This window comes from Hyaena hyaena, unplaced genomic scaffold (genome assembly GCF_003009895.1).
Source record: "Hyaena hyaena isolate Hyena2069 unplaced genomic scaffold, ASM300989v1 scaffold_480, whole genome shotgun sequence".
Classification (NCBI taxonomy): Eukaryota; Metazoa; Chordata; class Mammalia; order Carnivora; family Hyaenidae; genus Hyaena; species Hyaena hyaena.
In genome coordinates this window covers 1,322,672-1,344,389 of record NW_024081108.1, presented here as the reverse complement: position 1 = coordinate 1,344,389, position 21,718 = coordinate 1,322,672, and the positions used below count along the sequence as shown (strand labels likewise).

The window sequence follows — 21,718 nt, the reverse complement described above, 5'->3', positions numbered from 1 at the left end:
TACTGGAGGGGAGGTGGTTGGGGGGATGGGCTAAATGAGTGATGGGCATGAAAGAGGGTATTTTGGGGATGAGCATTGGATGTTGTATGGAACAGATAAATCAGGTTGTATTCCTGAAGCCAAGACTACACCGTAGGTTAACTAACTTGAATTTAAATTAAAAAAATAATAATACTTATACTGTGATTCCATTCATATAAATTTTGTTTTGTTTTTAGGGGTTTTTTGTTTTCTTACTGATCAATACAAAATTATCTTTAATTTATACTGTTTCTAAACCCTTAACCTACTAAATACTCATACTTGGATATAATTAATATGATTCACTGCACCTCTGTTTCCAAGAATAATTATCACATGTTCATGTAAAGATTTTAAGAGCTAAAACTAAACTATACTGTAGAGAGAACCATAAAACAAAAAGAAATGCAAGGAAATGATTACTAAGCTTGCAAAGGAGAAGTCTGGATACGGGAAGGATTCTGAGGCAGCAGAAATGTCCTTTATGTGTTAATTCATCTGTATAAGCTTAATGAACTTTTCTCTATTATCTTGTATTTTGCAATAAAAGGAAAAAAGTAAACAAAAATCTTTTTCAAATACGAGCTGAGAGCAATGCAGTTGGCAGCTGAAATTTGAGAGTACAAATCATATGAGAAATGGGCAGAGCTACATATCACAGCAGCAAAGGAGGAAAGTGATTGGTGACTAAAAGGACAGGAATAGTATTTATTCAAAGGCAGATCTTTATAGGACACTGAACACCCTGGATCGAGTGGAAGAGATTCTTAAGTCAGAAAGAAACTTCCAACGCCAGTTTGCCAAAGAAAAATGGGCACCCAGGGCAAAGTAAGCAAATATACTGTTTCTCGTTCTCGTTTGTCTCTTTATAATTTTGCTAAGAGAAGCTTCCTTCAGAATTACTCTCAGAAAGCAGCATTTTAAAACTGAGCAAAAGAATTTAAGTGAACTCCTGCTAGGAATTTAAGGAAATTACTGAGAATTTGCCAAAATACTTACTACAAAAGAAGTCAATTAAATGTTATTTACAAAGGCAAAAAAAAGAGATTTGAGTAACTATGCTATTAACAATAAAATACAATTTGCATTTGTTAGAAATAAAGTTAGAGAAAAATAAAGAAAATATTTATGGTATATTAATAAGTAGAAAAAATAATTATAAAATGTTACATAAAATATTATCCCATTTAGGAATACTGAAAAGATTTACCTCAAAATCATAACATAAGCAATGAAATTATAGGTGGATTTTGTTTCTTTTGTTCTTATTTGTACTTTGATACTTTCCATAACTTATATTGTATGTGCAATAAGATTAATGATATCTAAACATAAACTCAAGGGACGACTGGGTGGCTCAGTCAGTTGGGTGACCAACTTTTGATTTCAGTTCAGGTCATCGTTTCAGTCAGATCATTATCTCATGGTTCGTGGGATCAACACCATGGCTCTGCTCTGGCAGTGTGGAACCTGCTTGAGAACCCTCTCTCTCTGCCCCTCCCCCACTCACACATTCTCTCTCTCTCCCAAAAATAAACTTTATATATATATAAATATATATATATATTGCATAACAGCTGTCAAAAATTATGTGTTTGTGTGGTTAAACACTAGGAACAGCATACCCTAAGCAAAAATAGTAGCATTAGAACTGAGGACTATAGATTTGTTTCTTTCCACTTTATTCCCTTTTTTTTTAAGTTCATTTATTTATTTTGAGAGAAAGAGTGAGCAGTGGGGGACAGAGGAAGGGAGGGAGAAAATCCCAAGCAGTCTCCACACTGTCAGTGCAGAACCCCCCCCCACAAAGCTCAAACCCACAACCCTGGGATCATGACCTGCGCTGAAAACAAGAGCCAGACACTTAACCAACTCAGCCACGCAGGTTCGCCTCCACCTTCTTTCAATGTTACACATATTAAAACTTTTAAATATAATATTAATTAATTACATCTTATATAATTATATATTAATTATACAATTAATCTCCTTCTCTTTCCCCATCTCTCCCTCTTTCTCAGGTTATTAAATGCAAAGCAGCCGTTGCCTGGGAAACAGGCAAGCCCCTCTGCATAGAAGAAGTAGAGGTAGCTCCCCCCAAGGCTCATGAAGTTCGTGTCCAGGTAAGTGGAGACTTTTTCTAGATAGTACAGAAAGGGCACTGAGTGCAGATTTGGCTTCTTCGGGTCTCCGTGGTGTGACCGAGAGTACCTGGAGTTTCATCTGTGGCAGAATCATATTTTTAGGTCCATATAGAAACAGGTATTATCCCAGGATAATTATTAAATATTAGTTGTTATTAATAGCAGGTTTAAATTTAATTGAACTATCTTAAATTAATCATTAGCCCTGAGAATCAGACAAAGGAACTCACTTCAGATTAGAATTGGTTAGGTTTTCTTTGTTTTCCAGTTGCTAGTTACTGCAAAGTGTTATGAAAAGGAAGATAGAAAATTTGCTTCAAAGCAAGGGAGAAGGAAGCCCTGAGTTGCTGCCCAGAGCAGTTTAAGGGTTTCAGTGCCTAAAGACGGGCAGGCGTGAGTCAACAGGAAAAAGACACAGCACGGAGCCAACAGAGATCACAGACTGAAAGCTGGCACAACATCTCCATTTCCCCACAGCCGGCCCGGCTTACATTCCTCCTGCGAGCAACTACACCACAGGTTTATACATGAGGACGAATACGATATCCTTGCCAATGAAACCTTGAATAGTAAGGGATATGTTAGCAATTGAGACTTTCCTTTATCTGATCTCTCTTTTAACTATAAAAATTTTATTACCTCTATTTCCTTTCATGTAATTTCAACAAAATTTGCACCAGCCCTAGAAACCTGTGTTCCCTGCATTCCCTCTGCCTGAAAGATTTTGTTTACTCTTTCCCTACTAACCTTGATTTCTCCTCTCTTAAAAACAGTAATTGCCACTTCTATCTCTTTGTATGATTTTCCAGTGACAGTGAAAGAAAAGAAAGGTTTATTATTTAGAGTAAAAGAATATATGCTGATATTTTAATTGTTCTCCCCGCCCCCCAAAAAAATGTTAACTTTTTTACTGAGCTCTAGGAATGTTGTAAAGTTTCAAGATGACATTGGGCCTAAAATTATCCTGACAACCCTAATGACATAATGACAGAAACAAGACTCAAGTCTCTGATTGCCTTGCAGATAGTCGCCACTGCCCTGTGCCATACTGATGCCCATCTTATCAATCCTAAATTTAAAGAGGCCCTCTTCCCAGTGATCCTCGGCCATGAGGGTGCAGGAATTGTGGAAAGTGTTGGGTCAGGAGTGACCAATTTCAAACCAGGTATGTGTTTTCCTGATACCAGTTAAATGGAAATGTCAGGGTATTCAAGGGATACAGAAATGCTGATGCATAGGAGCACATGTACCCCAATGTTCATGGCAGCACTCTCCACAATAGCTAAAACATGGAAAAAGCCTAAGTGTACATCAACGGACAAATGGATCAAGAAGATGTGGTTTATCTATACCATGGAATACTACATGGCAATGAGAAACAATGAAATCTGGCCATGTGTAGCAACATGGATGGACCTTGAGGGTGTTATGCTGAGCGAAATAAGTCAGGCAGAGAAGGACAAATATCATATGTTTGCACGTATAGAAGGATTAGGAGGAACTTAATGGAGGACCATGGGGGAGAAGAAGGGGGCAAATGGTGGGGGAAAGGGAGAGAGGCAAACCATGAGAGACTCTTGAATGTTGAGAACAAACTGAGGACTCATGGGTAGGGGGGGGGGAGGGGGGAGATGGACATGGAGGAGGGCACTAGTGGGGATGAGCACTGGGTGTTATATGGAAACCAACTTGACAATAAACTATTTGTAAAAAAAAAAAAAAAAAAGGAAATGTCAGGGTATTTCAGGGACTGATATAATCTTGGCTTTGCATGCTATTTATATAGGGGACATATATTATATTGATCTCTACTTATATAGGGAGTATATATTATATTGATCTTTATTTATATAGGGGAACCATCTTTTCCAAAGAAACTAAGACATGCAATCACAGTCTAACAATAAGACAGAATATTTGAAATCAGAATTGATAAAATCTGTAAAATATGGTCATTTTATTCACACGTAGCACTGAGAAACTGTCCTGTGAAGCAACACACAAAGTGGCACAAATAAACATTTATATAACAACCTCCTCTAAATAAAACATAAAAAACAATTTAATATTACAAAGAATTTAAAGAATGAGGATGTACTTGGGGCGCCTGGGTGGCTTAGTCGGTTAAGCGTCCGACTTTCGCTTAGGTCATGATCTCGCGGTTCGTGGGTTCGAGCCCCTCGTCGGGCTCTGTGCTGACTGCCAGCTCTGAGCCTGGAGCCTGTTTCAGTCTGTGACTCCCTCTCTCTCTGACCCTCCCCTGCTCACTCTCTCTCTCTCTCTCTCTCTCCTAGAAATAAATAAAACATAAAAAAAAAAAAGAATGAGGATGTACAGTCAGCTTAAGTGAGAAATATTATATATGTCAATATTAGCTTATGTGTCTTTCTGAAACTTTGTAACATAAAAATAATATGTAAATGGAACATGCCAATGAGATTTTTTTACCTACCATTGTATAACATATTCACAAAATACTGGAATACGGGCTCTATAATACTCACTTGTCAAGTGGGATGAATTATATCATTTTTTCCTCCTTTAATGAGAATGCTCCAAATGTAAAAGTATATTAGATTCCATTCCAAACAAGATCAGAGAAACAAACTGCTCCCATAACCTTTGCATCCATGAAGTGGTCTGGCCAATGTAGTCCTAGTTCTGCCACTTACTGGCTGTGTGACCTCCACCAGTCAAGTCACTTTTCTGTGACACAGCTCAGATTTCTGCTTTCTAAAGTGGAGAGAAAAGATACCCATCTCAAAGGACAGTTCTGAACATTAAATGAGATAATATGGGTGAGCAGTTAGAAGGGTGCCTAGCACATACTAAATGTTGAAAAAATGTTAGTTATCATTATTGGACTTTGGTCATCAGAGGAAAGAAGCCATAATTAAGTTGAATTTGAGTAAAAAGTAGAAAAATAGAAAATTTGAAAGTGAACTAAATGGTGAAACATGGCAATGATGTAAAGTTTAATCCCCATATCCTGTCTGTTGCTGTGCACCTCTCCTATTTTATAAGGATGCTCTACTCCATACAGGGTGTTTAGAAATGTAAAATAATAATAATAATAATAGTCACGATGCAGAGAGTTGCAATAACAGCATAGCCGCAGACAGGACTCTGCAGCTAGTAGTATCAATGCAGATTTGTTGCCTGACTGCCTGCCACAAAAAAAAGAAACAAACAAAAACAAAAAACAAGCCAGTATATTCAATGATTGGGGGAATCAGCAATCTTGTAGAGCAACAAAATATTATAGCCATCTATACTTTCTGCCGAATATAAAATGTATACCATGAAGAATGATGATTTCACCAATGCATGTGGTAGAAACTATTTACAAGCTATATCTTAGGTACCATCCAATGCATGGCCTTTCTTTCCAGGTGACAAGGTAATTCCACTCTACATGCCTCAATGTAGAAAATGCAAGTTCTGTCTGAGCCCACTTACAAATTTCTGTACAAAACTCAGGTAAGCTCTATACACTATTAGTAAGTATATGAATTGGTACAAATACCTGGGGAAATATACTGGCAATACCTAGATAAAGTTTCTATCTACGAATTCTAGTCCTGGGTGTATCCAAGAAGCTGTTGCAAAATTACCCAAAGAAACATACGCTAGAAAGTTCACTGCAACATTATCTATAACAGCAATTAAAAATAGCCCAATGTCGCACCTTGCTACACTGTTGGTGGGAATGTAAAATGGTGCAGCCCCTCTGGAAATCAGTGTGGATGATCCTCAAAAAATTAACACTAGAACTCCCCTATGACCCAACAATAGCACTGCTAGGAATTTACCCAAGGGATACAGGAGTGCTCATGCATAGGGGCACCTGTACCTCAATGTTCATAGTAGCACTCTCAACAATAGCCTTAACATGGAAAGAGCCTAAGTGTCCATCAACGGACGAATGGATCAAGAAGATCTGGCTTATTTATACGATAGAATACTACATGGCAATGAGAAAGAATGAAATCTGGCCATGTGTAGCAACATGGATAGAACTTGAGGGTGTTATGCTGAGCGAAATAAGTCAGGCAAAGAAGGACAAATACTATATATTTGCACATATAGGAGGATTAGGAGGAACTTAATGGAGGACCATGAGGGAAAAGAAAGGGAAAAATAGTTGGGGAGCGGAAGGGAGGCAAACCATGAGAGACTCTTGAATGCTGAGAACAAACTGAGGGCTGATGGGGGTGGGAGAGAAGGGAAGGGAGGTTTTGGGCATGGGGGAGGGGACTTGTGGGGATGAGCACTGGGTGTTATATGGAAACCAACTTGATAATAAACTATTAAAAAAAATAGTTCAATGTCCACCAATAAGAGAATGGATTAAGAAAGTGCTCTGTAGTAACACAATGGAATACTATACAACAATTGAAAAGGGCTAAACTTGATCTACATACAACAACACAGAATAATCTCACATAATGTTAAGGGAAAGAAGCAAGTTGCTGACAAATATGTTTAGTAAGATATCATATTAAAACAATAACATATACAGTGTAATTTATGGTTACAGGTATATGTAGTAAAGGTATAAATACATCACTAGAATGATAAATGCTAAACTCAAAATAGTAGCTACCTCCAAAGGAGATGAGAGAGGGATGAAATGAGGCTCAGTAAAGTAATTTATTCCAAGACCACACAGATAAAAGTCTTAGCACTAGATTTTGAGGGGCACCTGGGTGGCTCAATGGGTTGAGTGTCCGACTTTGACTCAGGTCATAATCTCATGGTTGATGAGTTCAAACCCCATGTCGGGCTCTGTGCTGATAGCTCAGAGCCTGGAGCCTGCTTCAGATTCTGTCTCCTTCTCTCTCTGCTCCTCCCCCACTCACACTCTGCCTCTGCCTCTGTCTCTGTCTCTCTCTCTCTTAAAAATAAATAAAAATTATAAATTAAAAAAAAAGAACTAGATTTTGAACACGAGCAGTCAGACTCAGGAGTCCAAAACCTATTTGTCCTTAATGCTAATTGAAACTAGTTATTTCAGAAGCCAAAATTATACTACTCTTACATCTAATCACTATGCCTCAATTTCCTTGTCTATAAAATGGGAATAGTAATAATGCTTATTTCACAGCATTGTTGTAGGTATTTAAAGAATTAATATACCCTTTTGCAAACTCTTAATGAAATAAGAGATTTTGTCTATAATCATAAATTCTTTCTAACATTACAAAAAGAGAGATAATAAGGTCGTATGTGCCTCCAGATGAAAATACACATTGCCTTTGAAATATTCCTACAAAAATATAAAACCTGAATTAAATCAACCAGATTGAAAACACTAGTTTAGAGGAAATACAAGAATGGAGAAACATGTTAAAACCCAGTTACAGGAAGGTAATCAGAAAAATCCAGAATGAGAAAAACTGTACAGAACAGATGACTGTTTCTTCAACAAATGAATTGCAAAGAAAAAAAAATAAGGAGAGAAGTGAGAATCTATAAAGTCAGAGAGACTTAACAGACATATCAACCAAATGCAATTCGTCAACCTAGAAGGTCTATCTTTTTGAGATACATACTGAAATATTTACAGATGAAATAGTAATGTCTGTGGTTTAATTCAAAATAGTCCCATGAGGAGAGTGGGTGCTGGTGGGGGTGGCAGGTAACAGATGACATCAGCCATGAGGTGGGATATGGTTGCACAGATATTCAACAACCTAGACTTTCTACTTTTATGTATAGTTTTCCATTATATAGCTTTTTCCATTATAATTTTTTTTTAAGAATTGATACATGTAAATCCCTAAGAGAGTTTCTGGCCCATAAAAAGTATTCAACAAAAAGTTTATTATCTTTAAACTACTTCTGATTATATTTATGTGAAAAATCTCAAGTCATTTTCTCAATTTTTCTCATAAAATTGTCATAACAAACACGTAATGCCCAGAAATATTTTCAGGAGTATAATCAGTGGTTCATTTACGTTCTCCTTTGTGTGTCTTTTTTTTTTAATTTTCTAGTCTAGTCAAAAATCCTATTGTTGATCAAGAACTAATGGATGACAAAACCAGCAGGTTTACCTGCAAAGGAAAACCAATTTACCATTTCATGGGAACCAGTACCTTCACTCAATACACCGTAGTGTCAGATATAAATCTTGCCAAAATTGATGATGATGCAAATTTAGAGAGAGTTTGTCTGTTTGGATGTGGGTTTTCAACTGGCTACGGAGCTGCAATCAACACTGCCAAGGTAAAAGTGGGTAATCAATCACCAGGTTGCATAAGATAGAAGTTACTAGGAAACAGAGTGATAAATCATCTGTTGTCTTTAAGCCCTTGCTCTGTAATTTATTACCTCTGTGATTTTAGGCAAGTTCTTAACCTCTCTACTCCTCCCTCTCTGCAGTAACATTTCCTACAAACAGTTATGGGGATATTAAATCATATAGCATATATAAGATACCTCGCCTGCGGCTGGCATGTAGTTGGCACCTGGTTGAGGTTAATTTCTTTTCCCTATCCTGATATAGACCATCCCTGCCTTAAATACAGCATGCTTAAAAATGGCTCCTAAATAGCAATGTTCATCCTGGGACAGCAGATCCAGCCAAGAGGCAACCGAAACTACAGAAATCCCCAGCCATCTCCATATAGCCACTTCTGCTTTCTCCTTGACCCTGCAGATTTCTCTGCCTCAAACTGTGGTAATTCATCTCTGCTTCTCATCCTGCCCATTTGTGGCTCCAAGGGAGTGTCTCAGGTGGCAGCCCCGATGGTATGCATCCCTGAAATCCCATAGTGGGATTTAGAAGCTTTCACAAAACTTTAATGAAAGACTGGAGAGATGTCACTATCATTTGGATGCCTCAAACAACCCCCTTATTTGAACCTCCTTGACATCACTCTTCGTCCCTCGAGTTCAAACTGCAAAATGCAACCAGAGTGGTCTTTCTAAAGAATAAATCTGAAGATTTCATTCCCCTTTCATTACTCCCCTTTTCCGTCAGGGCTAGTGATTCTCCGTGATTCTCCCTAATTCTCCCTTTGCAGGCTCACTCTTCCCCCAGGCCTGACCCTCAGTCTCCAGACTCTAATCACTGTGTCCCTGGGAATTTCCATACCTGGCTCCGAACAACAGTGTCTGGAAAGCTTCCCTACCTCCTCTGGCTGACTCTACTTTTTTACCATCTCCTATCAGAAACCTTCCAGCCTCTTGTACATGCATTAGGTATTCTGCCCAGTTTTCCCTGAAGTATCTGTGTTTATCCCTGTCTTCCTTCCTATCACAGTATGGAGAAATTTCCCATTTATTTCTCCTTCCTATTAGACTATTTACTCCTTGAGGGCAACAACTCTCTCATGTTCATTGTGATGTCTCCAGGGCCTAACCTTGTGCCTGGCACATAGTAGGAGCTTAATAATTTTTCAGTAAATGAATGAATGAAGCCAGGTTCACATACAACACTTAAAAAATCTTTTTTTTTTTTTTTGGTGGGGGGGTGCAAGTGAGCAAGGGGCAGAGAGAGAGAATCCCACAAGAGGCAGTCCCACGAGGGAAAGAGCCGGTGGCGGGGAGGAGGTGGGGCAGGGGAGAGAGAGAGAATCAGGGCTAACCCAAAGTGGGGCTCGAGCTCACCCAATGTGGGCTTGAACTCACGAACTGTGAGATTACAACCTGAGCAGAAGTCAGATGCTTAACAACTGAGACATCCAGGTGTCCAACCCTTAAAAATCTTACTAAGGCTTGGTTCTCAGGTTTGCAATACAAATACTCCTTTTTGTCAGGTTACCTAGAGGTGTTAGAGTGTCAAGGAAATACACTCAGCCTAACCAAAATGAAAGGCTTATCTAGTGGGCAGAATATCAAGAGAAGACTTTTCACTGAGAACTATATCAACCAAGCAGACAGGAATGCTACCTTTGGCTGTCTGTGTATTATCTCCCTCCAAAAAATTCATTCATTTATTCATTGATAAAAATTAGAAATAGTATGTGAAGTCAGACTACATTCTAACGGCTCCTGGAGGAAAGGTGTTAATTGAGTGCAGTTAAAAGCAGGTGTAACCTTGGTAACCTCAGTAGATAGCACTGGAAGAATTATTGCTCTTTGAGCCACTCCTTCCTGTCTGGACTCCATACAGACTATCACCTTCTACTACTCTAGTCTTTCTTCAAGGATATTAATTAACCCTAGAGATTCAGCTACAATTTTCTTTTAAATCCATTCCAAGTTGACATCAATTTCCAGGACCTATTCTCACTGTTGAGGAACACCTAAACCACTTCACAGGATGCTTAGAGAAGAGAAATGAATCTGATAGGAACAAGTTAAGGGAAGTGAAATATCACTAATTCTAGCCAAAAGGCCAGAGCTTTAATAAAGTTTAATTGCCTTCTGGGAAGAAAAGTGATGACACAACTCTGTATAATTATTGGGAAACTGGCACCCAGGAGTCCTAATTCCTTTACTAGTATCCTTTACTGACACATTAATCACATTTCACAGAGATCTTTGGAAGCATGAAAATGTCTTTTAACAGTGTTTTCTGCAAATAGATAATCATCCACTATGTATTATTCTATTTTCAAATTGGGGGGAGGAATACTTTAGAGTGACCTTTCTCCCCAGTACCACAATCAAAGGCACTTTTACACACAGTGGTCCAGTTTTTTAATACAAGTAATACAGTGTATTCAATTTATACTGTGGGGAGCTGTGTATAACAATGCCTCAATAAGAAAAATGCATTTCTGCTTTTGATGACACAGGCAAACTTTTGAACACAGTCGGTAGGGAAACATATTTGGACAAATACTAAACACATGGCACAATATTACAGTAAATAGCACACTGTGTATATAGAACAACATTTTGAATGTTAGTAAAAATTATATTTTCTTTCCTCCTTAGTAGCAAAAGTCAGTGTAATGCATGCCTAATATCATGCATAAATTAAAGTAAGAGATACACATTCTCTCTATTCCTTAATAGTTTTGTTTCCAATTTAGAATGTATCAGTACTTCCCTTAGGCAGATTCCTCTTTCCCTTTTGTTTATGCTTTAATTCTAACAGTTTCCATCATCATTAGAAAATGTTAATTAAGCGTCTCTCTGTGTAGTATTTTTTTGCCACTATACCAGTCTACAGAATAACATATTCTAGTTACAACAACTTTCCTTATCATCTTGTATATTCAGTTTCTATTTAATTCGATGCAACGAACATTTATTAATGACCAACACATAAAACACTCTGTAATGTGAAAGAAAATATGACTTCAAAGAACTTATAGTCTTTTGAAGAAACACACACAAATACAAAATCAACCAATCAAGGAAGATTATAAATTATACAATATAGGAAAAACAAAAAGGAAATATAGAAAACCAAAAGAAATTTGGATTTCATTCCATTTAAATTAATTGGCGATTTGGAACGTGAGTTAATTCACACTTAGAGGAATATTGGTGCTCATTCAAAACTGACTATAACACTAATACAACCAAATAAGGCATATTAAAAATATAAATTACTTCTGATCTACTTAAAAAGGAAATCAATCAACCCTTTAAAATGCGTGGCTTTTAAAATTTTGTTCTGACAACACTAAAGGGAACAGGAAAACAAGAGGATTATTTTCACTTGGGCTTATTCCTTATTATTAGCTGATCATCCTAATGGCATTCAAATGATTCTCCAAATTTAGCCAATTATTATATTGGATTCATCCATTTTTACATTGGCAGATGTCCCCCACTGGCTACATCATTCAGTTTTATGATAGACAGTCTTTTATTTATATGCTCCTGCCCCCATCTTACTCTCTCCATTTGAAAAAAGTAAGACCACTTCCTTTAACAGTCAACTTGGGGGCACGTGGGTGGCTCAGTCAGTTGAGCACCTGACTCTTGATTTCAGCTCAGGTCATGATCTGACCGTCGTAGGATCAAGTCCGCACACTGGGCTCCATGCTGAGTGTGGAGCCTGCTTGGTTTTCTCTCTCTCTCTCTCTCTCTCTGCCTCCTCTCCCCAGCTCACACACACTCTCTAAAAAATTAAAAAATAAAAAAACATTTTTAAAGAAGTTAATTTATGATTTTCCTGTCTGCAGGTGACCCCTGGTTCTACTTGTGCCATCTTTGGCCTAGGAGGTGTTGGTCTTTCTGCTATAATGGGTTGTAAAGTAGCAGGAGCTTCCAGAATCATAGCTATTGACATCAACAGTGAGAAGTTTGCAAAGGCCAAAGCCCTTGGAGCCACTGACTGCCTCAATCCTAGAAACCTACATAAACCCATCCAGGAGGTCATCATTGAAATGACCAACGGAGGGGTGGATTTTGCCCTTGACTGTGCAGGTGGACCTGAAGCCATGGTATGTATATTTTTAATAATAGTATATAATAGGTTATTATTTATTAACATTAATAAACATTGGCAATATATGTATATTGATATAGCTATTTTGTATTTAATATTAATATATTTATATATGTGTGTAAGTTATATATTTATATAGACAATAGTTATTAATATTAGCTATTAGATTATGATGATGAATTGTTATTGATACTCAATAACAAATATTACTTAATAGATTATTAATATTTCTGTGTATTCTTCCACATGAAATTAAGCAAAATTTAAGAGAAAACTTAGAAATGAAAATTTTAAAAGAATTCTGCCTATGAGAAATGAGAAAGAAAAAAACAGAAAAGGCAGATTTAGAGAAGGAAGGAGACAGAGGGACACGTGTCACCTCTGACAGCTGGAGGTATCCACTCCCAGCTACAATCAGAGAAGGGAGAGGCTGGCAATTTATGAGCAATCCAGTTCTGTCCATCAGATCTCAGTAAATGGGCTGCAAAATAAGATCGAAATCATGTGAAATTTTCAATATATTAAACACACATACACACACACATACACTGCAAAATTAAAAGGTAGATCTTTTTCCCTAAACAATTTTGTATCATTCAGATGTTCTCTCTCAAGACGAGCTACATAATTTGCAGTCCCTTCTTGGCACAGGGCCCTGAGCGACTGCACTGGCTGCAGGCCCACAAAGCCAGCCCTGTCTATTCTACTCAAGAAACAGGGTAAATCAACCACACCGACAACACATAGAGAAGTTAGCCTGCCAGACTGTCCAGTCTCATTCTCCAGCGAATGTTCACTTCATGCCAATTTGTGCTAATACACTAAGTTGAGTTTTGTTTTGTTTTATGAGATGACCAAAGAATTCATCAACTAATGATCTGCCCATGGAGTTTTCTTCATGTGTGAGATCTGTGGAGTAGCTATGACACTATGCCCTTTTATCTATGACTTCATTCAACTTGGCTCCCAAAACCCTCTTCTAGGATGATTATAAAAAACAGAATTCTGGGGGCACCTGGGTGGCTCAGTCAGTTAAGTGCCCAACTCTTGATTTTGGCTTAGGTCATGATCTCATGGTTTTGTTTTGTTTTGTTTTGTTTTTTTGAGCTCCACATTGGGCTCTGCACTGGCCAACTCAAAATAAAGCAGTGTGGAACCTGCTGGAGATTCTCTCTCTCCCTCTCTCTGCCCCTCTCCCACTTGCACGTGCACAGATTCTCTCTCTCTCCCTCTCTCTCTCAAAATAACTTTTACAAAAAAAATTTTTTAAACAATTGAATTCTGTACTTCAGCCTCTGAGCAGCACACTTTAGACATTTCTTCCCCTTGGTTCTTACCCTATCGATGCATTTCCCAGAAGAGAATGGAAATGGGGAATAGCTGCGGAGAGCAGCAGGCTCCCTACCTCGGTCTCTCCTCTCAGAATGCTTTCATTATAATAATGTAACTGCTTAAAGGAGGGCCTGGTAGGTAATAAGCACTCAATAAATGTCAGCTATTACTGACAATTCATACACTAAGGCTCCTTATTATGCACGTGCTCCCCTGTGTTCAATGCTTCAGACCCTGCTTTTTGAATTGTCCTTGGCATCTGCAGCTTGCAATGTGCTACCATATTCCTCCACTTTCCACAGCTCAAACTTTCTACAAACACTTCAATTCAGCCCATTGACCTTATTTTTCTAGTACAGAGATTCTCAACACTGACTGCACTTTAGATATGCTTGGGGAGTTGTTATTGTCATTGTTGAATACCAATGAATGGACCATACCCCAGGACAGTCTCAAGAGTTTATGGCCCAGATATCAATATTTTGTACAAATTACTCAAGTCGAGAACCACCTCTGAACTAAAACTTGTCAGGTTCTATTATTATTTTAAATTATGGAATAGAATTATACCAAAGAATCCAAATAAAGGACAGATTTATTTTAATCACAAAAAGATGAGCTACCTACCCATCCACCAAGTTTTCATTACTAAGGAAAGATAATTTCTCAGTTGTAGAGGATTTTCCAGTAATGGGTGTGAACTTGAATTCAATGACCACTGGTGCACTAAAGCAGCCTTAAGAACCCAACAGAACAATGAGGAAGTTACAGTAATTGACAATACTATAAAGTTTTGAAAAGTAAAAGTAATTCTCATAAAAAATTATGAGAGACTTCTAAATAAAACCCTGTTTTGCATATAATACTCAATTTTACTTAAGTCATCATTAGAGAGATTAATTCCTTGCTTGGAGCAAAGCCCCAGAAATGTAGAAAAGGAAGAAAGGAAAAAAACTTTTTAAATAAAATAGTAAATAGGAGTCAATGTAAAGAGCTACCTTCAGGTAACAAGTAGTATCTATGGATTTTCCCCTCTCCAGTGATCTTTCTATACAGCATAAACAAAAATATTTCCACCCAATAAAAACTACACACAGTAGAAGAGTGGCTATTTAGAAATGTTATGAATTCACAGGGTGCCTAGGTGGCTCAGTCAGTTAAGAGTCTGACTTCCACTCAGGTCATGATCTCACAGTTTGTGAGTTTGAGCCCTACCATCAGGTTCTGTGCTGACAGCTCAGAACCTGGAGCCTGCTTCGGATTCTGTGTGTGTCTCTCTCTGCTCCTTCTCCACTCATACTCTGTTTCTCTCTATCTCTTTCTCAAAACTAAATAAGCATTAAAAAAATTTTAATGTCATGAATTCTCAAAAGAATAAATATGTATTCAAATAAAAATTTGAAAACACATTCTAAAAGTTCTAGGCCACTGCATTTTCCATCACTAGTAAGACAGACAGACAGAGAAGGGGGAGAATTTACTGTACTTCAAATTGCCTCTTTAACACATTGATCAGTGATTAAAAAAAAAAAAGCTGTGCTTCCTATTGGGACTTATGTAAAAGTAAAAATTGCCACAACAGGTCAGAATTAAGTTGAGCACTGACTGTGTCAAACGATCTAAAACAAAGTTTACACTTTTCTTAAGATTAGTCTCAAAAGATTTTAAATGTTCATCTAATGGCTTCTTGTAGAATGGCTGCCCACAGATGTATCTTTTTCAAACTTCTTTATGTTTTCAATCCTTGGCATTTTTAACCCCAAACTTGCAGTAGGTTAACATAACCCTCTCTCATAAGAATACCAAAGCAACTACCTGGGCCACTGTTTTCCATGTAGTGACTCTGCCAGCAATCAAAGCTCAGTCAAGTTCAAATTTGTGGCTTCACAATCTCACCATGAGATTATCTTGTTTGTTAGGGCAGGAGAAGGAACGGTTAGCAGGTTACACGACGGCTTTTCTGTGTTGTCTATGAAATCACACACATCATTTCTGCCTGTAGCCCATGACTCAGAATTAATTACATAAATCTACCTAACTGTCAGAGCTAAATAATGTAGAGAAGCAGATGAAATGTTTTTTGAGCAGCAGCCAGTGTCAGATTCTGTTGAATTGTTTTGTCCTCTCTTTTAAATAGCATTGTTTTATTTATCCCACCTTGGGACCTATTAAGTTTACAGTGTGTACCTAATTTCCTGGGCTCTAATGAATGCATATTCATCCTCTCTTCATGACTTCAAAGATTGGTTTTATGCATGTAGAACTACAAATGTTTTAGTACATACCCAGATCATCGAAAACTTGATTAGAGTTTATCATATCTTCTAGAGATCTTTCCTAACTTCGCATATGTTTATTTTTCTTGATAGGCAATGATACACATCCCAGGTTCAGCACAACAATGGTATAAAACAGAAGAAAATAATATATTGTTTCTTTTCAGTATCTTTTTGGATGAAGCTCAAAATTTTAATGAATGTTCTATCTGAAACAGAACAGTGGGGCCTCAAGCATCAATGAACAATATTATGGCCATTTTGGCTTGAATAATCCCATATGCAGAGTTGTATACCTTTGCTCTAAAGCACTGTGCATACCTACACTAGGATTCCTGTTCTACATTTTCTACTTACTCAACAACCCTTTTTGTTTGACCTTCCAGAGAGCAGCCCTAGACTGTACCACAGCAGGCTGGGGAACATGTACTTTCATCGGGGTAGACTCTGAAATGAGAGGATTGACTGTATCTCCAGTGGAGCTCATAATGGGCCGTACCGTAAATGGAACATGCTTTGGTGGTCAGTTTTTCCCCCCTCTTTTAATCTTCTCCAAAGTGGTACTTAAATTCTTATAATGAAATTATTGAATGGAAAAGAAAAAATATTGTTTAAATATCGAGTGCCTAATAACATATCTAGAGACTGCCTAAAAGCTATTCTAGTAATTGTTTGAGAATAAAGAAAGTTTGTATGGAAGGATAATGACAATTTGCAAACTGAAGTTCATTTTGCATTAAAATGAACCAACACAAGAGGAACAAAAGGTAAATTCTGCCAAACGAAGATAATTCTTTATCTAGAAACAGAAACTAATCTTAACATTCCTTGTTAAGAAAAACTTTTAAGTAAATAAAAGTATAGAAAATCTGGGGCACCAGCATGGCTCAGTTGACTGAGCGTCCAGCTTTGGCTCAGGTCATGATCTAGCAGTTTGTGAGTTCAAGCCCCACATCAGGCTCTGTGCTGACGGCTCAGAGCCTGGAGCCTGCATTGGATTCTGTGTCCCCCTCTATCTCTGTTCCTCCCCCGCTCGTGCTCTGTCTCAAAAATAAATAAACGTTAAAAAAAATTTTTTTTTTGGAAATCAAAGATGGAAAGGATAATCTGTTTGAAACAACCCAAATCTGACCTAATAATTTCATTCGCTCAACAAACTGACTAAACCACCTCTTGTCCAACTCATGTCTTTACTTGGCATTTTGGCCAAATTACAGGTTGGAAAAGCATCGATTCTATGCCAAAGCTGGTGACTGACTACAAGAATAAGAAATTTGATCTGGATATATTGGTGACCCATACCCTGCCTTTTGACAAAATCAATGAGGCATTTGACCTAATGAACCAAGGCAAAAGGTAAATTAATGAACAGAGGGATAAGTGGTTCAAAAACCTTTACGATGACTCTTTATTTGATGTTAAGAACCAACCAGTTTGTCTTTTCTGACACTTTCTACATCATCACACATACTTAAAAGATTAAAGAGTGGCCATGTGTGAAAAGAAGAGCTTTCTACTCTATTTCTATAATGTACACTGCCATACACCATTCTAACAGAGTGGTGATAGAAACCGACAGACTTTCCCTTTCACAAGCAACTGTTTACTCAGTTGGGGTAGCTCCCTAGAAAGAAAGGTTTCCATAGTATAATGTCAGGTCATTCTGGTGCAATATAGCCCTGGGTTCGGCATCATTATGCTCTGCAATTAACAAAGATGCCCACTCCAGGCCCTTCCTTATCAGAACCACGTGAAAACCATGGATGCCTGAGCAGTGAGTGGCCCTAGCTCTTATTCTCGTGCTTTGTCACCAGTCTCCCTTCAGATACATTTTGAACCACAATGTTAGCTATATTGGCATTGACACTGGTGTAGACCCTAAGAACTAATTTATAGAAATGTCCCAACTGGGGGATCCATAGCAGCTGGGGAGCAGGAGAGACTAGGATCAATGATTTTGGTTCAAATGATCAGGCATAGGGGTGCCTGGGTGGCTTAGTTGGTTAAGCGTCCGACTTTTGCTTAGGTCATGATCTCGCGGTTCGTGGGTTCGAGCCCCGCGTCGGGCTCTGTGCTGGCTGCCAGCTCAGAGCCTGGAGCCTGTTTCAGTCTGTGACTCCCTTTCTCTCTGACCCTCCCCTGCTCACGCTGTCTCTCTCTCTCTCCTAGAAATAAATAAAACATTAAAAAATTTAAAAAAAAAAACAAAAACAAAAACAAATTTCACTCACAAAATGGGGAGTGAGGGTGGGGGAGGACCTAAAGTTAAATGACAGGAGTTTGGAGGAGAAAATGAATGTTCCAAAAGAAGAAAATAGGTTCATGGTGTGAGGACCCAGGCTACTTCCTCAGAAAGAAACCTCAGAAATGATTTCTACTGACATGAACTATCTAATTTGCAAACACATTAGTGGCAATATATCAAAAAGAAGTTCAATAAAAAGAAAAAGAATTACTTAAGCTACACAAAGCAACTTAGTGTATAAACTCTGCAATATCTCACACAATTTCAGTATCCTCATAAGAAGTGGTCCTTAAGTCAGGAGTTTGGTTGGAGTTTGGAGCCTTAGAACCTAAAACTCATAGCCCCTCCACCACCACCCTCTTTCCCCTAGAGTTCTCAGCCATGGAATATACCCATAAGGAGTGCTAAGTGGCAGCCAAATGTAAAATGGTGAATTACTTTAGTAATGGCTGGGTAAGTCCTCCATACTCTTAAAGTAGGCCTGGTAATCAGTGATAGAACAGAAGGCTCAAGGCTAGATACCTGAATGAGGCCCCCTACTTGCCCTCTGGCTCACCGAGAAGACCACAGTCCCGCCCACACAGATGGAAAGGTGACATTGGAGAAAGCAGAGCATGGCACTTACACATGGGTGTAGGAAGCACAACTGAGGATAGGCCCTCCTACCGTACCAACTGCATGGCAGTGAGAAAGTAGAGGGAATGCAACACCCAGTTGGTCTTTTAAGGTGCAGTGACCCTGACTGCTGCTAAGAAAAGGACACAAAGGTTCTCCTTCCACAGGGAGACAGATGTAGCTACAGTTGCTAGGTGAAAAATACATTCATGCTGGCAAATTGCCAATGCCAGGGCTTTCACAGCTCCAGCAGTAAGGGCCAACAGGAGGAATTCTCTGTCCTGAGGCTTATCCCTTTCTTTGCTTCTACATGTTGAAGGGATTACCCAAGATTTAGAATACTTAGGTTCTCAGAATGCATCATGCCAACACAACAAGCAGTGACTACTCCAAGACAGACACCTCACTACAACCTTATCATGTCCCACTCTACAGCATCATTGGGCAGCAGGGGCCTCACCCAGGGTCAGGTGAGGGTCCCGCATTCTTCACAGCTTACTAGCACCATATACAAGGTTTTATTAAATCCACAAATGGAAGAGGCTGACAAGATAAAAGAAACTAGGCTTAGCAAAGTAGGTGTCTATAAAGAAAGATTAAAACCAAATCCTGAAATGAAAGTACAGAAAGTATTTGTGGGTTCTAGTTAAATTTACCATAAAAATTAGGCTAACTATTGTCTTTTTATTATTAACAGCATTCGAATAGTCCTGACCTTTTGAAGACACGAGGAACAAACTGGAATACTATCTGACTGACTCTGAACCTATCTGGTTAATTTATATCCTATAACAATGAGCCAAGAATTGCCATGAATTTAAACAACTATTTACAGTTAAATATCTCAACATCAAATAGTTATAAACATTATAGCATTTGTATCCATGAAATGATTAATATTTCCTGTTTAGTAATTATGATAACTGATGTGTTTATGAAATAGAATTATATGATGAGAATTGTTTAAAACTCATTCTGGAGAGGTGGGAATGAAGGGTAATAAGTAAAGCCAGATTGGCTATATGTTTATAATTTTTAAGGTTGGGTGATAAATATACAGAGTTTTGGGGTGCCTGGGTGGCTCAGTCAGTTAAGCATCCGATTTTGGCTCAGGTGCAGATCTCACAGTTCATGGGTTTGAGCCCCGCATCAGGCTTCGTGCTGACAGCTCAGAGCCTGGAGCCTGTTTCGGATTCTGTGTCTCCCTCTCTCTGCCCCTCCCCCACTCATGCTCTGTCTCTCTGTCTCAAAAATAAATAAACTCTATCCAAGAAGGCTCTTTGACTTTCCAGGGCCATGTGTAGCAACATGGATGGACCTTGAGGGTGTTATGCTGAGCAAAATAAGTCAGGCAGAGAAGGACAAATATCATATGTTTGCACGTATAGGAGGATTAAGAGGAACTTGACGGAGGAACAAGGGGAGAAGAAGGGCGGAAATGGTGGGGGAAAGGGAAAGAGGCAAACCATGAGAGACTCTTGAATGCTGACAAAAACTGAGGACTGATGGATGTGGGGGGGAGGGGGGATGGGCATGGAGGAGGACACTTGTGGGGATGAGCACTGAGTGTTATGTAGAAACTAATTTGACAATAAACTATTTGTAAAAAAAATAAAAAAATTAAAAAAAATTAAAAAAATAAACTATTAAAAATATACATGTACAGAGTTTCATTATACTGTTCTCTGTACTTTTGTATGTTTAAATTTTTCCATAAATAAAAAAATTTTACTAGAAAAAATTACTGTGTTATATGTATACATAAGATACATACATCGTTAAAGTAATGTCATATATATAAATTGCTGTCACATAATTTCTGGGTTTCAATAAGCCACAAGCTAATTATCTTTAATAAGCTACTAAATAATTTCTTTTTTAACATGTTAATTTCTCTCTCTTAGTCCTACTTTACCACCATGAACTGTAATCACAAGTAGTGGGTTATCAGAAGCTATATAAATGAATACAAATATATTAAAAATAAAGATTTTTAAAAAGAAAAAACACATCTATACTCTCAAATTTCCATCTCTATTAAATCCCCTTTTCACCTTTGATAATCATTAAACATATAATGGTTAGAGCTTTACAGTTTAATGATCTGTAATTTGCACCAAGTATTTTTTATAGTCAACTGAAAGTGGCAGACCAAAGTACCTATCATAAAGTAACGTCGTAAGTAAAAAGTTACAAGATATAATAGACAATAAGATTTATATAGGCTTTTGAGGCAAAGGAAGGGAAAAAAGGAAAAAGATTCATATGAAAAGCAAAATGAGTGTTTTCAAACAATTATAGTCATAGATGCTACAATGGACAGTTTAAGGATAAGACAGAATAATTTGGCTCAGAGTAACAAAGACTTGCTACTGGTTCAGCATAATTCCTGAAACCCACCAGTTTTATTTTTAAACGTTTACCACGCTGATGTCTGAGAGAAGATAAACTTCTCTGAAGCTCTGGCTGAGGAGGGTGGTATTATCTCAAAATAGAAACTTACATTCCTGCTTACTTGAGATTCTCTTTTCTTAGAAATGGAAGCCAGTTCATCTGTCTGTAAATGCTCCCTCTGTTGGCATTGTGAGGAGTAGGGCCCAGCCCACAGGTGACTCCCTTTCCCCCTGTGTCAGCGGGTGTTCTGTCTCTTCATCCCTCTTCAGTCATTCCCCAGCCTAGCTTGAGACCCACCTCCTTTTCAGCTCTTGGCAGTCACAGAGCTGTT

The 21,718-nt window shown here is 38.1% G+C and overlaps 1 protein-coding gene across 1 annotated transcript; it reads left to right on the top strand.

Annotated features, from left to right (window-relative positions):
- Nucleotides 1-798: 798 nt before the first annotated feature.
- ADH4 (alcohol dehydrogenase 4 (class II), pi polypeptide) lies at nucleotides 799-20,106 on the top strand. The gene is made up of 9 exons (XM_039254245.1): nucleotides 799-849; nucleotides 2,043-2,144; nucleotides 3,189-3,330; nucleotides 5,558-5,645; nucleotides 8,165-8,396; nucleotides 12,260-12,520; nucleotides 16,520-16,655; nucleotides 17,351-17,489; nucleotides 19,691-20,106. The coding sequence occupies exons 1-9, from the start codon at nucleotides 832-834 to the stop codon at nucleotides 19,713-19,715; spliced, it is 1,143 nt and encodes a 380-aa protein (XP_039110176.1). The 5' UTR covers nucleotides 799-831; the 3' UTR covers nucleotides 19,716-20,106.
- The last annotated feature ends 1,612 nt before the right edge of the window (nucleotides 20,107-21,718 follow it).

Bases quoted from the DNA above. Each gene is read 5' to 3' on its own strand.
- ADH4 (XM_039254245.1), top strand. The intron at 2,145-3,188 runs GTAAGTGGAGAC...ATTGCCTTGCAG, and splicing joins CTCATGAAGTTCGTGTCCAG to ATAGTCGCCACTGCCCTGTG. The intron at 8,397-12,259 runs GTAAAAGTGGGT...TCCTGTCTGCAG, and splicing joins CTGCAATCAACACTGCCAAG to GTGACCCCTGGTTCTACTTG.